Consider the following 14,443-nt stretch of genomic DNA (forward strand, 5'->3'; position numbering starts at 1 on the left):
TATCCTTGTCGTTATGGAACGTTCTCTGCCATATCTCCTTTTTGCATTACCGTTACATTCAAAGAAAAATACACGCACACACACACATACCAATCCGTTCACAAGCCTGTTATTAGGGTATTGTCGTTGTATTTTTTTTTTTTTTTCATCACTTTTGTGTCACAATTTCTACTCCATTGCTTGTTCCTATACGTGCCACACCTGCCCGCACGTACTGCAGTGCTGTCTGTCTGTCCCGCACGCCCCCACTCGCCTTCACGCGTGCTGTATTCCCCGCCACGGCGAGCATCACATCGACATCCGCCGGTTTGGCGCCACCCGCCGCGTGAAATCCCGTCGACGTCTTCAAAAAATCCGCCCCGGCCGCAATGGCGGTGATCGCCGCATCGACGAGACAACCCGCCGGCAGTGCGGCCGCCTCGAGAATAACTTTCAACACAACCGGCGGCGGGCAGGCGCTGCGGACGGCGCGGAGTTCCCGCAGCACATACCGCCAGTCCCCATCCACCGCGGCGCCGATGTTTATCACAACGTCGACATCACCCGCACCGTCCGCAACGGCCGCCGCCGCCTCCGCGACTTTTATGGCGGTTGTGTTGGCGCCAAGCGGGAAACCGCACGTTACGCCAACCGTCACTCCGCTGCCGGCGAGTGTATCGACGCAGAGTTTCACACGGCCGCCATTGACACAGACACAGTGCAGGTGGTGCTGGCGGGCCTCATCGCAGAGGCGGATAAGTGCATCATGCGTGGACTCCGCCTTCAGGAGGGTGTGATCAATGTAATCGGAAAGATCAACAGCGGCGTCTTCGGCAGGCAATGAAAGGGGACGACGCCAAGAACCATCGGTAACGTGAAGATGGGGAAACTTTGATTCCAAGTCAGGTATATTTAGCTCTTTGGATAGGAAACGAACACGTTCGAGAATTTGGGCGTTTAGCTTACCTGTATATCCAGGGAGCTCGGTCATGTGGAAATCTGTCATGATTCTTTAAGAAAAACGAGTATGGTGTTATAAACTTGTATTTGGAAACTTCACATTTAAAATGTAGGTAATGCATACATAACATATTATTAGAAAATGAAACCAGGAAAAGCAAAAACAAAAAAAAGGAAAATATTACATCCAGATATCATGATAAATATCAAAATCTCTATAGTTTATAAATAAAACAATATGTATATGGTATTGTGTATAGTAGCTTCTAACACTTTGATTTTACGAGTCAATTCCAAAAAGAATATTACTGTGTCACCCCCGTCTAGAATTTAACTTGTCGGTGATCCCATTTTAGTATAGTCTATGAAATGTATGTCGCAGCCCCAGCTTACCGCTGCAGATGTCAACAACTTATGCTCTCACTCTCAACATGTATTTATCTCTGTCTCTCTCTCTCTATATATATATCCATCTATTTTTCTTTTAGGTATTTATATCCTTCTCTTTCCATTTTTTTTTTCTTGTATTTCCTCGTATTCCTATTGTAGTCGATTTTTCTTTTTCTTTTTTGCGACTCCAGCTGCTCCTACACTAGTTGTTGATGTTGACGTTGTTGTTGCTGTTGTTTTTGTTGTTGTGGATCGTGAAACAAGTTGCTGTGCTGCCCGAATAGCATCTTCTACAGTCTGCACTTCCCTACCGTCCTGCAGTCGCACTACAGACTCTGCCGGCCGTCCACCATTACGTTCATTTAATGACCGCCGACGGCCCCAAGCAATGATACTAAAACGATCACCAATTGGTGTATTCACACGAGGTACACCATGTGTGAATGTTGTGTTAACCTCATCTGTGAAGGCAAAACAGTCCCCATTACGCTGTGGAAACTCAAACTGATGTCCAGATGACTCATGTATAAAAAGAAGGCTTCGTGTGGCACCAAGTGTGATACCAACAGTAAAGTCTTCCTTCATCTTTTCACCTTCACCATTTTTATTTCCATTGTTTTTAATACTGTTTCCGTAGGCATGACTATCATGGTGTTGTGGTTTCCATTGTTGTCCATCGCGGTAGTAGTTTAACCGAGTAGCATACACATCAATATCAAAGTATTCCGCCAACATTCCAATAATTTCATTAAATATAGGACTAATACCTGTTGGATTTTCAAATATTTGATGTCGACTCCATTCAATTAATCCACCATCAAGTGACATCTTCGCTCCAGTCGCAGCTACCAATTCTGCCTTCAAACGATTATACAAAGTCAAATCATCCTCATCAGAGAGAAAACGACGTATATACACAGTATTACCACGTAAAATAGAACCAAAGTCTTCACATAAACGTCCATCAACACGTGCGGCTTCACTGCGCATAATAGAAGCCGCACATTGCAGTGCTTCGTTGCGAAAACAACTATTACCACTCGTCTGAGTTGCAAGGCGGTTTTGAAGAAGTGGTGAGTGCCACTTAACGGATCCAGGAACTGTAGAAGCCATACCAGTAGCACCAATAGGAGTGGAAGATGATGTAGATGATTGTGATAACTGTGGTGCTCTTTGTCCCTGCATTGTATCAGGTCCCTGAGTGTATATTAAATTATATATATATATATATATATATATATATATAAGAACTGCGAAAGCCTCTCAGAAACCTGAGATAAAATGTGTTCGCAGACAAAACCCTCTAACCTTATGTGTGGAAGAAAGGATTACGACACAATCAACACACTAGCGCTGTCAGACAAAGAAAAAAAAAAGAGAAAGGAAATGATACAAAAGTACGAATCCAATTATAGTAAATCCAAGAAGAACAACAGCAATAAAGTAAAATAAAATATAGAAAAAAGGTATAAACATACATATCAACACAAACGCAGGGAACCAATACCTATAAATAAATAGATATGTATACACTGCATAATCTTCATCTAAAAACAATATGCAGCTCTATAAGACACACTACGCCAAATCATAAAAATACATACGATTATAGTTCACCAATCAACCAGCCAATAACGCACAACGAGAAAAATAAACAAACATGAAAAGTCTATATATCTAATAAACTTTGACATGTGCCTCATTCCCCTGACACATACTGACTGTGGACCTAAAAGGGGGAAAAAAGGACGACTACCAGCACCTATCTATTAACAAGCAAAACCAAAAGCAATAACCAACATAACAAGAGGAAATAAATAAACAAAAACGAAAGAACTCTCTTTAAAAAAAGGGAAAATGAAAAAAAAAAGGTTTCTTGTATTTCTTCTTTTTTTTCTATTTCTTTCTTTTTCCCTTTTTATTCATCTACATCTGTTCGTGAAGTCGTTCACATCACTTTCTGGGCACCACAGCTCCACTATGATGATTATGCTGGAATTCCTGAGATACTGTTTCGCGAATGACTTCAGTGCTGAGAGGTTCATCTACATTGCCCCGATCACGTAGAATTGCGTCATCCTCTTGCTGATCGCTTGTTGAGGGAAGTACCCGTGATGATACAGCAGACTTTCCTTTCGTCGTCGTATTTGACTCATTACTTACTATTAACAAACGTTGTCGCAGTTGTTGTTGTTCTTGCTGTTCATGAGGCCTGTTTTGCACCCAAGCAGCTATGTACTCCTCAAGTCGTTGTTCAATAGATGCTAGAAATAGTCCCAATGTTTCACGTGATAGGAAACGAGATCCACGTTCTGCCACAATGCGTGTATCATCACAGTCAAGTGATGTAAAGATAGCATCTACCACCGGTAGTGTGGAATCAAGATATGCTTTGGCGCACTCTGCGTGTTGCACATGATCAAGTGTGATACGTTGTATCTCTCGCAAATGCATCTGGAGTTCTTCAACTTCTTTACGTAATCGACGCTCTTTTGTGTCGTCATTATTCCCTCCTTCTTCTTCGTCGTCGTTCTCATCTTCTCCCATTTCTTTTACAGCAATTTCCCGCAAAAGTGCATCCCGTTCATGTTCCAGTTTACTGATCTCATCTCGTGCGTGATTGAGTGCTGTATATAACTGAAACCGTTCCTCACTCCCACCACACACAAACCGCTGCACATCATCCAAATCATCAGATCCGGCGAGTTGCGCCAGTCGTGTGAGATAGCATTCAAACTCCTCTAGTTGACGTTTAATTCCATCATCCTCCTCATCCTCCCGCTCATTACTCCCCTCTATTCCTAATAAATTATTAGATGTCGTAGAAGAGGCGGCACGGGCGGCGGCGGATCCACGCAGTAGTGCCGCCCGCTCCTCTCGCACCATCCGCTCCGCCGCTTCACTTTCACGCGCAGCCTCCGCCACTTCATCCCGCAGCCGCACGATATTCTCACGCAGACGTGTTTTGGTCGCCCGATCACGATCCTCCACTGCCACAAGTTCTACAAAGGCACGTTCATAGGCCTCGTGTTCATCTTCTGCAGTGCGCCGCATCTCGGCAAGCTGCAGTTGACAGTCATCACGCTCCTCAAAAAGTACATTACACACCTCCACAAGGAAGGATGTCTCACGCATCACATCTAATAAGGCCCGTTCACGCTCGCCATATAAATCATCACTTCGATTTTGGGTAATAAACTGGACATCAATATCTTCCCGCAGTTCTTTCACCGCATCCATCAGCTTTGATAGACGATCTGTCTCAGTTTCCACGTGTGTCTCAAGTCCACGGAGTTGCAATCGTGAGGCATGTGTACGAATCTCAATATCAGTGCGACTCCGTCGTGATTGTGCGGCACTTGTGACTGAAAGTTTATGAGAAGTACTGCGACGACGACGTAGTTCTTGCAGTCGCTGTCGCGCTGAAACAATTTTAGCATTGATTTCCATTAATTCTTCCCGAGCTCTCTCTACAGAGGCACGTGCCGCGCGGTACTTGCGTGATGAGGCGCGCAGTAATTTAGAACCTGTGCTTGTGATGCTACCCCGTGGGGCGGCATCCGTCTGCGCCATACGTAGTTCCTCAATCTTCGCCTTATACTTATTGTTATCAATACGTAGTAGTTCCAACTCCTGTTCCTGTCGGGAGCAGTCGCGTCGAAAGCGATCCTCCAACTCGCGCAGCCGCATCTCTGCCTGCACGTGACGTCTCCGCAGTGAATCCACAACTGCAGCCGCAGCGACGGAAGTGGAGGTTGGTGAATATGCGTTGCTCGGCGGTGTTGGCGTGGCGGCCGGGTTTCGCTGTGTGGGGGAGCTAGCGGCTTTACTGCCGTTCGTCCCGCCCTCCATTACTCACACACAGAGTGAGAGAGCTACGAACCACTACTAATACTATTACTGTTAATAGGGCAAAGAGAGAGAGAAAGGCGTATGTTTGGGTAAGGGAAATAGAAATAGAGGAAAAGGAATAAGAGGAAGAGAATATATGGTATATATATATATATATATATATATGCACCTCAACAAGAGCATGGGAAAGTAGTGGTAGTAATAATAATAATAATAATAATAATAATAATAATAATAATAATAATAATAATAATAATAATAATAATAATAATAATAATAATAATAATGGTAGTAGTAATAATACCTCTATGATGATAACAAAAGGAGGAGGGGCATAGGGTGCAATTGTAGCTCTGCTGACATGGAATTTGATATACAGGGCATAAAAATAAAAATAAACACGAACAATAACAATAACAAGAAAAACAAAGCAAAGTTGAAGATCTGAAATACAAACAATAGATGAGCACAGAGAACCAAATCCAAAAAAAAAAAGCAAGGCATATATAAATAAAATGCGCACACAAGTACAGAGAAACATATGATCATACAACAAAAAGAAAAAAGAAAGGATATACCAAAATAAAAAAAGCAGAATTCGTTTAACCTTATCAATACAACCAAAGAGGAGGTGATTGGAATTAAAATTAATCATGAACGAGATCCACTCTCCAGTAAATCATGTATTTGCTTCACTTCACGACGTAACATAGACGCTTCTCGTTGTTGAACTTCATACATTTCAAGTACAGTTCGAAGTCGACGTCGAAGTTCACTATTGCTATTCTGGTAGTATAAAGCTTCCTTCGCCAGTAAACTAAGCTGTTCTTCTCGTTCTTTAGCAGTGTTATCAACATTTGTCAAACGATTACCACCATTGTTGAGATAATGATTATTATTATTATTATTATTATTATTACTATTATTGGAATTATTTCCCATACCAATGGACTCACTCATTGCTGCTGCTGCTGCTGCTACTCCTTCATTCCACTCCATACCAATTTTTGAAATCTTTGAAATCTTTTGATGATGTTGATCCTCTTGTTGCCCTCCAGCTTCCATCATAGTCTCTCCTTCATTGAGGCCAAAGCTATGGATCCTTGTGGTGGGTCTGGAATTAGCAAAAGGTTCCATGTGATATTGTGGCACTTTTCCACGTGATTGCAGTGCATTCTGCATATAGTTTAGACTAAGAGGAGTAACACCAGTCATCCATTGATATGGTTTTTGTTCTTGTTGAATACCATTCGTATTCATTTCCGCTGCTCTTTCTTCAGCGATAACTTTTGGTGAAGGATGAGGACGTCCTTCAAGGAATGCCACTCGACGTTTTAAAGATTCATTTTCTTCTAGCAATCGCCTCATATCATGTATCTGTTGTGCGAAAACCCTCTCATCATTCTTTAACTCTTCACAACAGCGTTGCATTTGTTCTTCCAACACCGCAACACGTTCTCGTAATTCCAATACTTCTCTTGTATTACTGGAAGTAGCAACAGTCGTAGTAGATGGTAATTGTTCACCATTTAACATAATATCGACACGTCGTTCAGATTTTTTTCTTTCTTCTGCTTCAGCCGCTACCGCTGCTCGTTCATCAAATTGAGGGAGTGGTTCATTTAATATGTGCATAGAGAGGGCACTGTACTGTAATGTGCGTGTGGTCTCATCTGTGTTTTGAACATCTGATGCCACACAAGCAATTAATAAAGTAACGCTATTTCCACCCAGAGAGTCTTGTAAAAGACGTGTTAGTTTACTGCTACGATAAGGTACATGGCGTGGATTATCAGGGCATTGAAAATGATTTCGGCTTAGTGCTCGTATAACATTACCTAATGCCAAAAGTCCACCATTAATAGCAATACTCTCACGAAATCGTTGTCCTACATTTAATGTCTTTTTATTACGTTCAGATCCAGCAAGATCAACAAGATTTAACTTTGATCGTCTTTGATGATTAAACACAGTAAATATACTATGACTACGTGAAGAGTGTTCGTTCATGTTTGTTGCCCCTGTAGTTCGCATACGGGCACCATGATTAATAATATCATACACCTCTTCCATATTACGTGCTTTGACGCGGGTTGCTCCTACTACTACAACTGTTGTTGTGGCTGCTCCACCATTTCCATTACCTTGACCAGTACTATTGTTATTATCCGCATCATGCAGTTGTAAGTGTTTTGTGGAACCAATAGGATCTGTTGTAAGTAAATCTCGTAATGCCTCACCGTACACCTCAACATACTGAAAACTCAAATGCGATGTCACACCACCCATACGCTCCACTATATAACGTAATACCAGCGGTGTGAGTCCATCCATAGTATATGTTTTACCACTACCAGTTTGACCATAAGCAAGAACAGTGGTGTTATATCCATCAAGAAATCGATCTATAAGAGAAACCACACTTTCATAAAAGATAAACTCTGTACTGTCATTACTATTAAAGGCATGATCTACCTGATATACACGACGATTTGACACACAGACACGTTTCTCATCAAGTGTAACCACAGCAGCAGCAGAAGAAGAAGTAATAGGAGTAACTGAACGGGAACCTCCTTCTGCAGCGTTTGGAAGTGGACGAATACGAACTGCAACACGTACTTTTTCGGTCATTTCCTCCTTTTGCTTCTTTTTTTTTTTTATTTCTTTTACTTCTTCTCAATGTTGCTCCTATTATGGTAAAAATCTATATTTCCTTCTTCACTATATCCCTTTTCTCTTTCTCTGTGAGAGAATGAGTCTTCAAAGTAGTGGAGTTGGAGTATCTATGGTTATTCTTTTCTTTTTTCTTTTTCCTCTGCGCCTATAACTCTCACCAAAAAAAAGGGTGAGATAAAAAAGCTCTATGGGGCGTGCAATTAGTACTTGCTAAGAAGATAAAAGGAAAATAAAATAAAAAATTTAAATAGTTAAAACCAAAATAAATAAGAAGCCACTCAAAAACCTGGAAAAAAGAAATAATTATTAAGAATTGTACTAGACAAGAGGCGCATAAATAATGAAATGAATAATTATCGGTAATTTATCCACTGTGTCCTTTGCTGGTATTGGTATTCTTTCTTATTCTTTTTTTAAACGGCAGTTTAACCGAGTAGGAAAATACCCCCTCTTCTATTTACTTCATCTCCTTCTTGTTCTCGCTAATGGGTGTACCATATGAATTATATATATATATATATATATATATATATATAGACAGAAGAAGCGAAAACAGATAGACAAAGAGTTATCCCGCATATACACCCCATTATTATTCTTTTAAGAGAAAAGGGGTATCTGTGCACTTTGGTGGTCGCGGTTTTGGTTTGGTAATACGTACAGTTTCAGATGCATCTGTTGTTGTGGTTGTGCGTCGTGGTTCATGTTTGGGCACACGCACCATGAGTCGTTGAAGCAGCGGAGACTGCAGTGTAGAAGCCGTATCATTATTATGATTATTATCATCTCCACTATCCGTATCATTTTCACGTCTGCGTTTGTGTACGGAACTCGCACTTCCGAGAATCTCCGCCGAGGCCGCATCTCCGCTGGAGCGCAGAAGTTCCGTTTTGAGTGCGTGTCGCTTCGCATACATGCAAACATGCCGCCCACCACTTGGACCATTCTTGTTCGTACTACGAGTATTATTATTATTATTATTATTATTATTATTATTATTATTATTATTATTATTATTATTATTGCTATTGCTATTGCTGTCACTTCCCCCCTGTTCCCCTTCACCAGCAGCTGGCGAATCATTTCCCTCTTCCGATCCGGAGTGCACGGCGTTTTTAAGACGCGCCAACACGTCGGCGAATCCCACCGACTGCGCACTCCACGCCTGTTGTACACCGCCGTCGTATCCAATGCCCGTCACACTGTCTTTACGCCGCACCCGCACATGTGTGGTGGCGCCACTGTTGTCCACACCGAGACCGCGGCCCTCCTCCCATCCAGCACGTTCTAATAACGCACGTCCAAAGTTCTTTTCAGATTTTGCCCAGCGAGTGCCATTCGGATCGTCGCACATCTCGATGTTTTTCTTTTTGTGTTGTTGTTGTTGTTTCGTCACTACGTATCTTTGTGTGTGTGAGTGAGTGAGTGTCCCTTGGCCTTGTCAGGGTGCTTTTTTGTATTTATACAAGAGAAGGAGAGAAAGAGTGAAAGAAAGAAGAAATGAGATTGATTTAGAAAGTAGTGAGTAGGTATTATCTGAGAAGTATACATTTAACAATAGATAGATATACATATATTCATGCATCCATGAATATTCCTTTTGTTTTTCTCTCATCATATATATATATATATATATATATATATATATATATATATATATATACAAGATTTTAGTGTGATGTATGAGTACCTTTTTCTGATGTCTCCTTCACAATATTCGGTAACTCTCGAATAGGCCCGCGTTTTTGCACATCACACTCTTCATCTTCCACAACGCCTGCAGACGCCACAGCAGCCGCAGCCACAGCTGCATCCACATCTCTTTCTACTGTGAAAGAATAAGCAAAAAGATGATTCGGTTCAGGTTCCAAGACCTTTAACCCACGCAATGCCTCTTTAATGGCCTCTGGTGCACGTAATAGAAATCCTGGTATCATCTCACGTAGTAGTTGATACAGTGTTCGAGCACGGTAAAAATCTCCCGCCACACGACATGCCTGAAAGAGATAGGTAAGCGTTTCATAATCTATACTGCTGCCACTGTACAATACACAGAGATCAACAATGTTAAATACACGGCAATCACCACGTCGGCTAAGTACATCAAGAAGTGGATGCATTAATTCTCGTGTAATAATAAGACCGTGATATTTATGTGTGACAAGAATAGTATATGCCTGATTTAGTCGTTCCTCCACATGAGACTGCGCGAAGGCTGTTACCACAAGACGATGTGCCTCTTGAAAGTGAAGTTGTGTTACCCGACGAACATCCTTTTCCTCCTCCAATAAATGTCCTTCTCTTAGATTATCACTATTATTACTGTTATAGTTATTACTATCCCTCGGACGAAGTTCCACAAGTGCCCGTAGTGATTGTAACAAATCATCGTAAATGGTACTACTACTTTCTGGGTCATCTATAAATAAATCTAGTAGTTTTACCTTCGCAGCAAGGAGTTCATACTCCACAGAGAGGTTAACAGGACAACGATCTACAATATCAACAGCATCACGCAAAAAGATATCAGGTGAATCTGCCTGTAAACGCATCAAACGTAGTAACGCTAGTGAAAGTAATAAACGAATATCTGACTCATCAGATTCTACCAATCCCAACGAATTACCACTATTTGCATTACGTTGAAGTGTAACATCTACTGCATCATTTACTTGTTGTAACTGTTGTAAACATGAAAAATCATCAACCGACTCATAATACAGCCATAGACCTCTAACAGCAATACGTACCAGCGGTAGATAAATCATATCATCTGGGAAACTCGTACACTGTTCAGCAAGAAAAAGTATCACCACTCGTGCACCAAGTGCATTCATTGGTAATACTTTAATCAAATTCAAAGCGAATTGTTCAGCTAGTGGTTCTTTTTGCTTTTCCTCTTTTTCTTGCTCTTTTCCAGATCGAAAAACAACTTGAAAAAACCTTAACAATGACCGTGTCACTGGACTAGACTCTATTAATACCAAGGTTGCTGCAATTAGTTGCAAGGTACTAATAACAGCATCCATCACATCTTTTAACACTGTAAGAGATTTATCTTCCCCACTAGACATCTCATATGAACTACAAAAGGCTTTTAACAAACTCGCCAAAGCACTACCATCACTACACGGGGCACGTGCACTCAATGGCACCACCCCACCCGTTAACAATAACGTCTCCCGCGTTGGTCGCAACAGTATTCCAGTATCCATTGGTCCTTTTTCCATACTTACCAATGATGATGATAGTGATGATGTTCCTGTTCCTGTTCCACTTCTTTCCATTTGAAGTCTATCGTATTGCAATTTTCCTGCAGAGGCAACAGAGAAATAACTATTCCCATCTAATGTTACTCCTGGATACGCCAGAACCGTATTCGCCTCCACATCACCGTATGGGGCCAAATCACGAATGAGTGCGGCCCACACACCAGCGGGCGGTGCACTATTACGATGATGAAGAAGCCGCAGGACGAGTGCCATCGCCGTATCCGTCTCACGCGTCTCCCCCGCTACTCCCGCCACAGCCACAACATCTCCCCACAAACTATTATCAACCTCTTTATTAGGCGTGAGAGTATCTATGCGTTGGGCCAATTGGGCGAGGCGGGCAGTGAGGGTGGAGCCGGCGGAGGGACACCACAGGCGTGAAGTTAGGCGCATGGCAAGAAATGAAAAAATAAAATGAGAGATCTATACCGCTCGCAATAGCCCCAACAGATAAAATAATAATAATAATAATAATAATAATAATAATAATAATAATAATAATAATAATAATAATAATAATAAAAGAAAAAACAGAAAAGAAAAAAAGCCAAAACGTATATACAAACAAGAAAAACTATTTTTTAAATACATAAAAGAGCAGGGGAAGAGACAGGGGAAAAAAGCTTCTTATAAAAGGTCCACTCATTACACGAAACCTCTCGTTCTTTTTTCTTTTTTCTTCGGTTGATTCTTCCAAAGTAGCGTGATATACTTCATCATCTCACGTCATTTCATCCAGAAATCAAGAAAAAAAATGTGAAAACAAAAAATAAACGTTTCCCTCATTCTTTACGAACACACTTTGGACAAAAGCATTCAAAATGTCGTTGCTGACAGAGAGCACGTCTATCCTCGTATGACACACATGTTGTGAGGTTTGCGTTATAATTAATAAACAATTGCTCCCCTTCTCGCACATCCCGCAATGTTACAAGTTTTCGATTCAATGCACCAGCACCACTTCCACCAATCAATGCACAATTCGGTTCGCAGCTATGGTTAAGAAATGAATAGGCATGATACAATGCGGTACCACTAGGAAGCAGAAACTCATTTGTCTGCACAAGCGCAAAGAGAGAAAGTACTTCCTCCATATAGAGATGTGTTTGATGTAGTGCATCCGCAAGCGTAACAGCCAAGGCACCAACTTCACTAAGTGCAGTTGCTGCATCATAGTCTGCTCTACCACGTAGTGAACACAGACGCTGAAGGGCGAGTGGGTGTCGCTGTTGTACAGTTGCCATTGCACAAATTTTAGCGACAGCAAGACAACATAAAGCCGCACGTGTCTCTTCACTATTATCGGCACGCAATCTTTCACGCATAGCTTCTTCCCATGATGCGTACATTGCATTACGTGTAGGACAGCAACAAGAGTGGTATTCATTCCACGCCGCTTCACGACAGGCAGTAGTACAGTATGTTTCTTTCCCACAATGTGTGCAGGGTACACCTGTAGGATGACAACTATTTTTACCAAGTACCTCAAGACAATGTGCACAGGCTGTATCATTCATCCGTTGTACTACAAATGGCTGATCAATCATAACCGTCATACCGGATGAAATACGGGTTGTGGCATACAGTCCTCTTCCATACACACTTTGCTTTGGGTGAAGTAACTCAACTAGTGGTGTTTTACTTGCCCGCTGGGCCACAATGCGTATAGCATTCTGTGTTTCCTCTAGCGGTTCTGTCTCCTGCACCACAATCTGCTCCTCACAAATAGCAGCATCTTCACAAGTAGCACTATTCATACCGCTACCACCACAGGATTCAGGTAATGCATGTGCCTTATCTAACCATGCCCGCAGTGTCTCCCGCTTCTCATCATCCTTCACAAGCAACAACACATTCTTCACGTTCTTCCGCACACACAACCGCCGCTGCGCCTCACGGCACTTTTCTTCAAATGTCCCCTGTTGTGTGTGATGTGCCGCCACCTCGCCAAGCAGCAAGGCAACAGGATTATTTGGCTTGCGGTTGAGCAGACGAATGATGTAATCCGCGGCTATGGCGTAATTCCCGCAGTTCGCAAAGTACCACGCCCGATGGTGCATGAAAGCCTCCAACTCCCGCGTTGACTGGCGGGCCACCCACGCAGCGCGTACCCTCACCATCCCACTCTATATATATATATATATATATATATATAGATGGAGATTGAAGAAGGGAGGAAGAGGAGTCTCATTATGGACAGGAAGAAGAGAGAGAACGAAAGAAAATCATGAGAAAAAGAACGAGGAATGTAGACAGCAGACAGAGACATAAACAAAGAAAGAAGTATACAAGAAAGAAATCAAAGAGACAAGTTCAAGCCAAACTATATACGAAAAAAAAAAAACGAGATGCCAGATTTCTCTGATTTACCGAAAGGAACAAAACCATATACTAACTTCACCAACACTTCGTCACTTAAACTCAATTACCACAATGAAGAGTAGTATTAACAAGCATCTTCAAACACAGCACCTCCGGTTTGTTTGACCACCAAACATTCCCAATGTATACAGCAACGCGGACTAACAAGCAACAAGACCAGCTTACACTCCAGGAGTTCCACGTAGAGTACAAAATTATATGGCGCAGTACAAAGAGTGATTAGACCTCCCTGAACATATATCCACAAGAAATAGGAAACGCCACCAGCACTGCAAAAGAAAACAAAGGAACAGAACATCGGCCCAATGACTCTCCCTAAAGTTGAGGTAGGCCCATGCTGTACATAACGCTGAGGTAAAAGAAAAAAAAAACCTCAACTATTCCAAGAAATTTTTCACTCCGTAATTAAAATCATCACTCCCATTAAAAAAAAAAAAGCATTGATAACAATGCACTCCAGTAAAAGCAGTTTTGCCTCCACCTCCCCAGAAGAACAAAACAACAGCAATATATAACAGAAATGAAAGATAATAAAATCCCCTCATGTTCCTTTAAACATATCCAATTAACAATACCGCAGCAAAGATAAAGGCGACGAAAACAATGCAATGACCACCAAACTCGATAACATTCTCGAACGGTAAAAAGGGAAAACAGACCTTAAAAACACCATAACACCTTCAACCTGTATAGATTCAAAAGAAAAAAAGGGAAAAAAAAAAGAAAAACGTATAACAATAACACAAAAAACAAATAACACCACCAACCTCCATATATCAATACAATCCTCACTATCTTTTCCCATGAAAGTTAAAAAAAAAAAAGAAAACCACGCATCTTAGCAGCTGTTCCCAGTGGTTTCAAAGCCTCATCACCAAGTGCTCAGGGTACAGTGCGGCACGTGTCGCAATAAGAAAAAAAAACATTTA

The 14,443-nt window shown here is 41.6% G+C and overlaps 7 protein-coding genes across 7 annotated transcripts; all 7 read right to left on the reverse strand.

Annotated features, from left to right (window-relative positions):
* Positions 1-148: 148 nt before the first annotated feature.
* On the reverse strand, positions 149-985 carry LSM04_005571 (DeoC/FbaB/ lacD aldolase; the record flags this gene model as incomplete). Its single annotated transcript, XM_067331075.1, has 1 exon — positions 149-985. The coding sequence occupies one exon, from the start codon at positions 983-985 to the stop codon at positions 149-151; it is 837 nt and encodes a 278-aa protein (XP_067189085.1).
* A 494-nt stretch (positions 986-1,479) lies between these two features.
* LSM04_006054 (uncharacterized protein) lies at positions 1,480-2,514 on the reverse strand (the record flags this gene model as incomplete). The annotated part of the gene is made up of 1 exon (XM_067331076.1): positions 1,480-2,514. The coding sequence occupies one exon, from the start codon at positions 2,512-2,514 to the stop codon at positions 1,480-1,482; it is 1,035 nt and encodes a 344-aa protein (XP_067189093.1).
* A 768-nt stretch (positions 2,515-3,282) lies between these two features.
* Positions 3,283-5,181, reverse strand: LSM04_002192 (uncharacterized protein; the record flags this gene model as incomplete). The annotated part of the gene is made up of 1 exon (XM_067331077.1): positions 3,283-5,181. The coding sequence occupies one exon, from the start codon at positions 5,179-5,181 to the stop codon at positions 3,283-3,285; it is 1,899 nt and encodes a 632-aa protein (XP_067189020.1).
* Positions 5,182-5,832: 651 nt separating this feature from the next.
* On the reverse strand, positions 5,833-7,815 carry LSM04_000320 (Kinesin motor domain; the record flags this gene model as incomplete). Its single annotated transcript, XM_067331079.1, has 1 exon — positions 5,833-7,815. One exon carries the CDS (start codon positions 7,813-7,815, stop codon positions 5,833-5,835), a length of 1,983 nt encoding a protein of 660 aa, XP_067188995.1.
* Positions 7,816-8,452: 637 nt separating this feature from the next.
* LSM04_002296 (G-patch domain) lies at positions 8,453-9,214 on the reverse strand (the record flags this gene model as incomplete). The annotated part of the gene is made up of 1 exon (XM_067331080.1): positions 8,453-9,214. The coding sequence occupies one exon, from the start codon at positions 9,212-9,214 to the stop codon at positions 8,453-8,455; it is 762 nt and encodes a 253-aa protein (XP_067189024.1).
* Positions 9,215-9,530: 316 nt separating this feature from the next.
* Positions 9,531-11,525, reverse strand: LSM04_008446 (uncharacterized protein; the record flags this gene model as incomplete). The annotated part of the gene is made up of 1 exon (XM_067331081.1): positions 9,531-11,525. The coding sequence occupies one exon, from the start codon at positions 11,523-11,525 to the stop codon at positions 9,531-9,533; it is 1,995 nt and encodes a 664-aa protein (XP_067189130.1).
* Positions 11,526-11,914: 389 nt separating this feature from the next.
* Positions 11,915-13,252, reverse strand: LSM04_001624 (SET domain; the record flags this gene model as incomplete). The annotated part of the gene is made up of 1 exon (XM_067331082.1): positions 11,915-13,252. The coding sequence occupies one exon, from the start codon at positions 13,250-13,252 to the stop codon at positions 11,915-11,917; it is 1,338 nt and encodes a 445-aa protein (XP_067189013.1).
* Between the last annotated feature and the right edge of the window lie 1,191 nt (positions 13,253-14,443).

Source organism: Trypanosoma melophagium, assembly GCF_022059095.1.
Source record: "Trypanosoma melophagium isolate St. Kilda chromosome Unknown ctg33segment0, whole genome shotgun sequence".
NCBI classification, from domain to species: Eukaryota; Euglenozoa; class Kinetoplastea; order Trypanosomatida; family Trypanosomatidae; genus Trypanosoma; species Trypanosoma melophagium.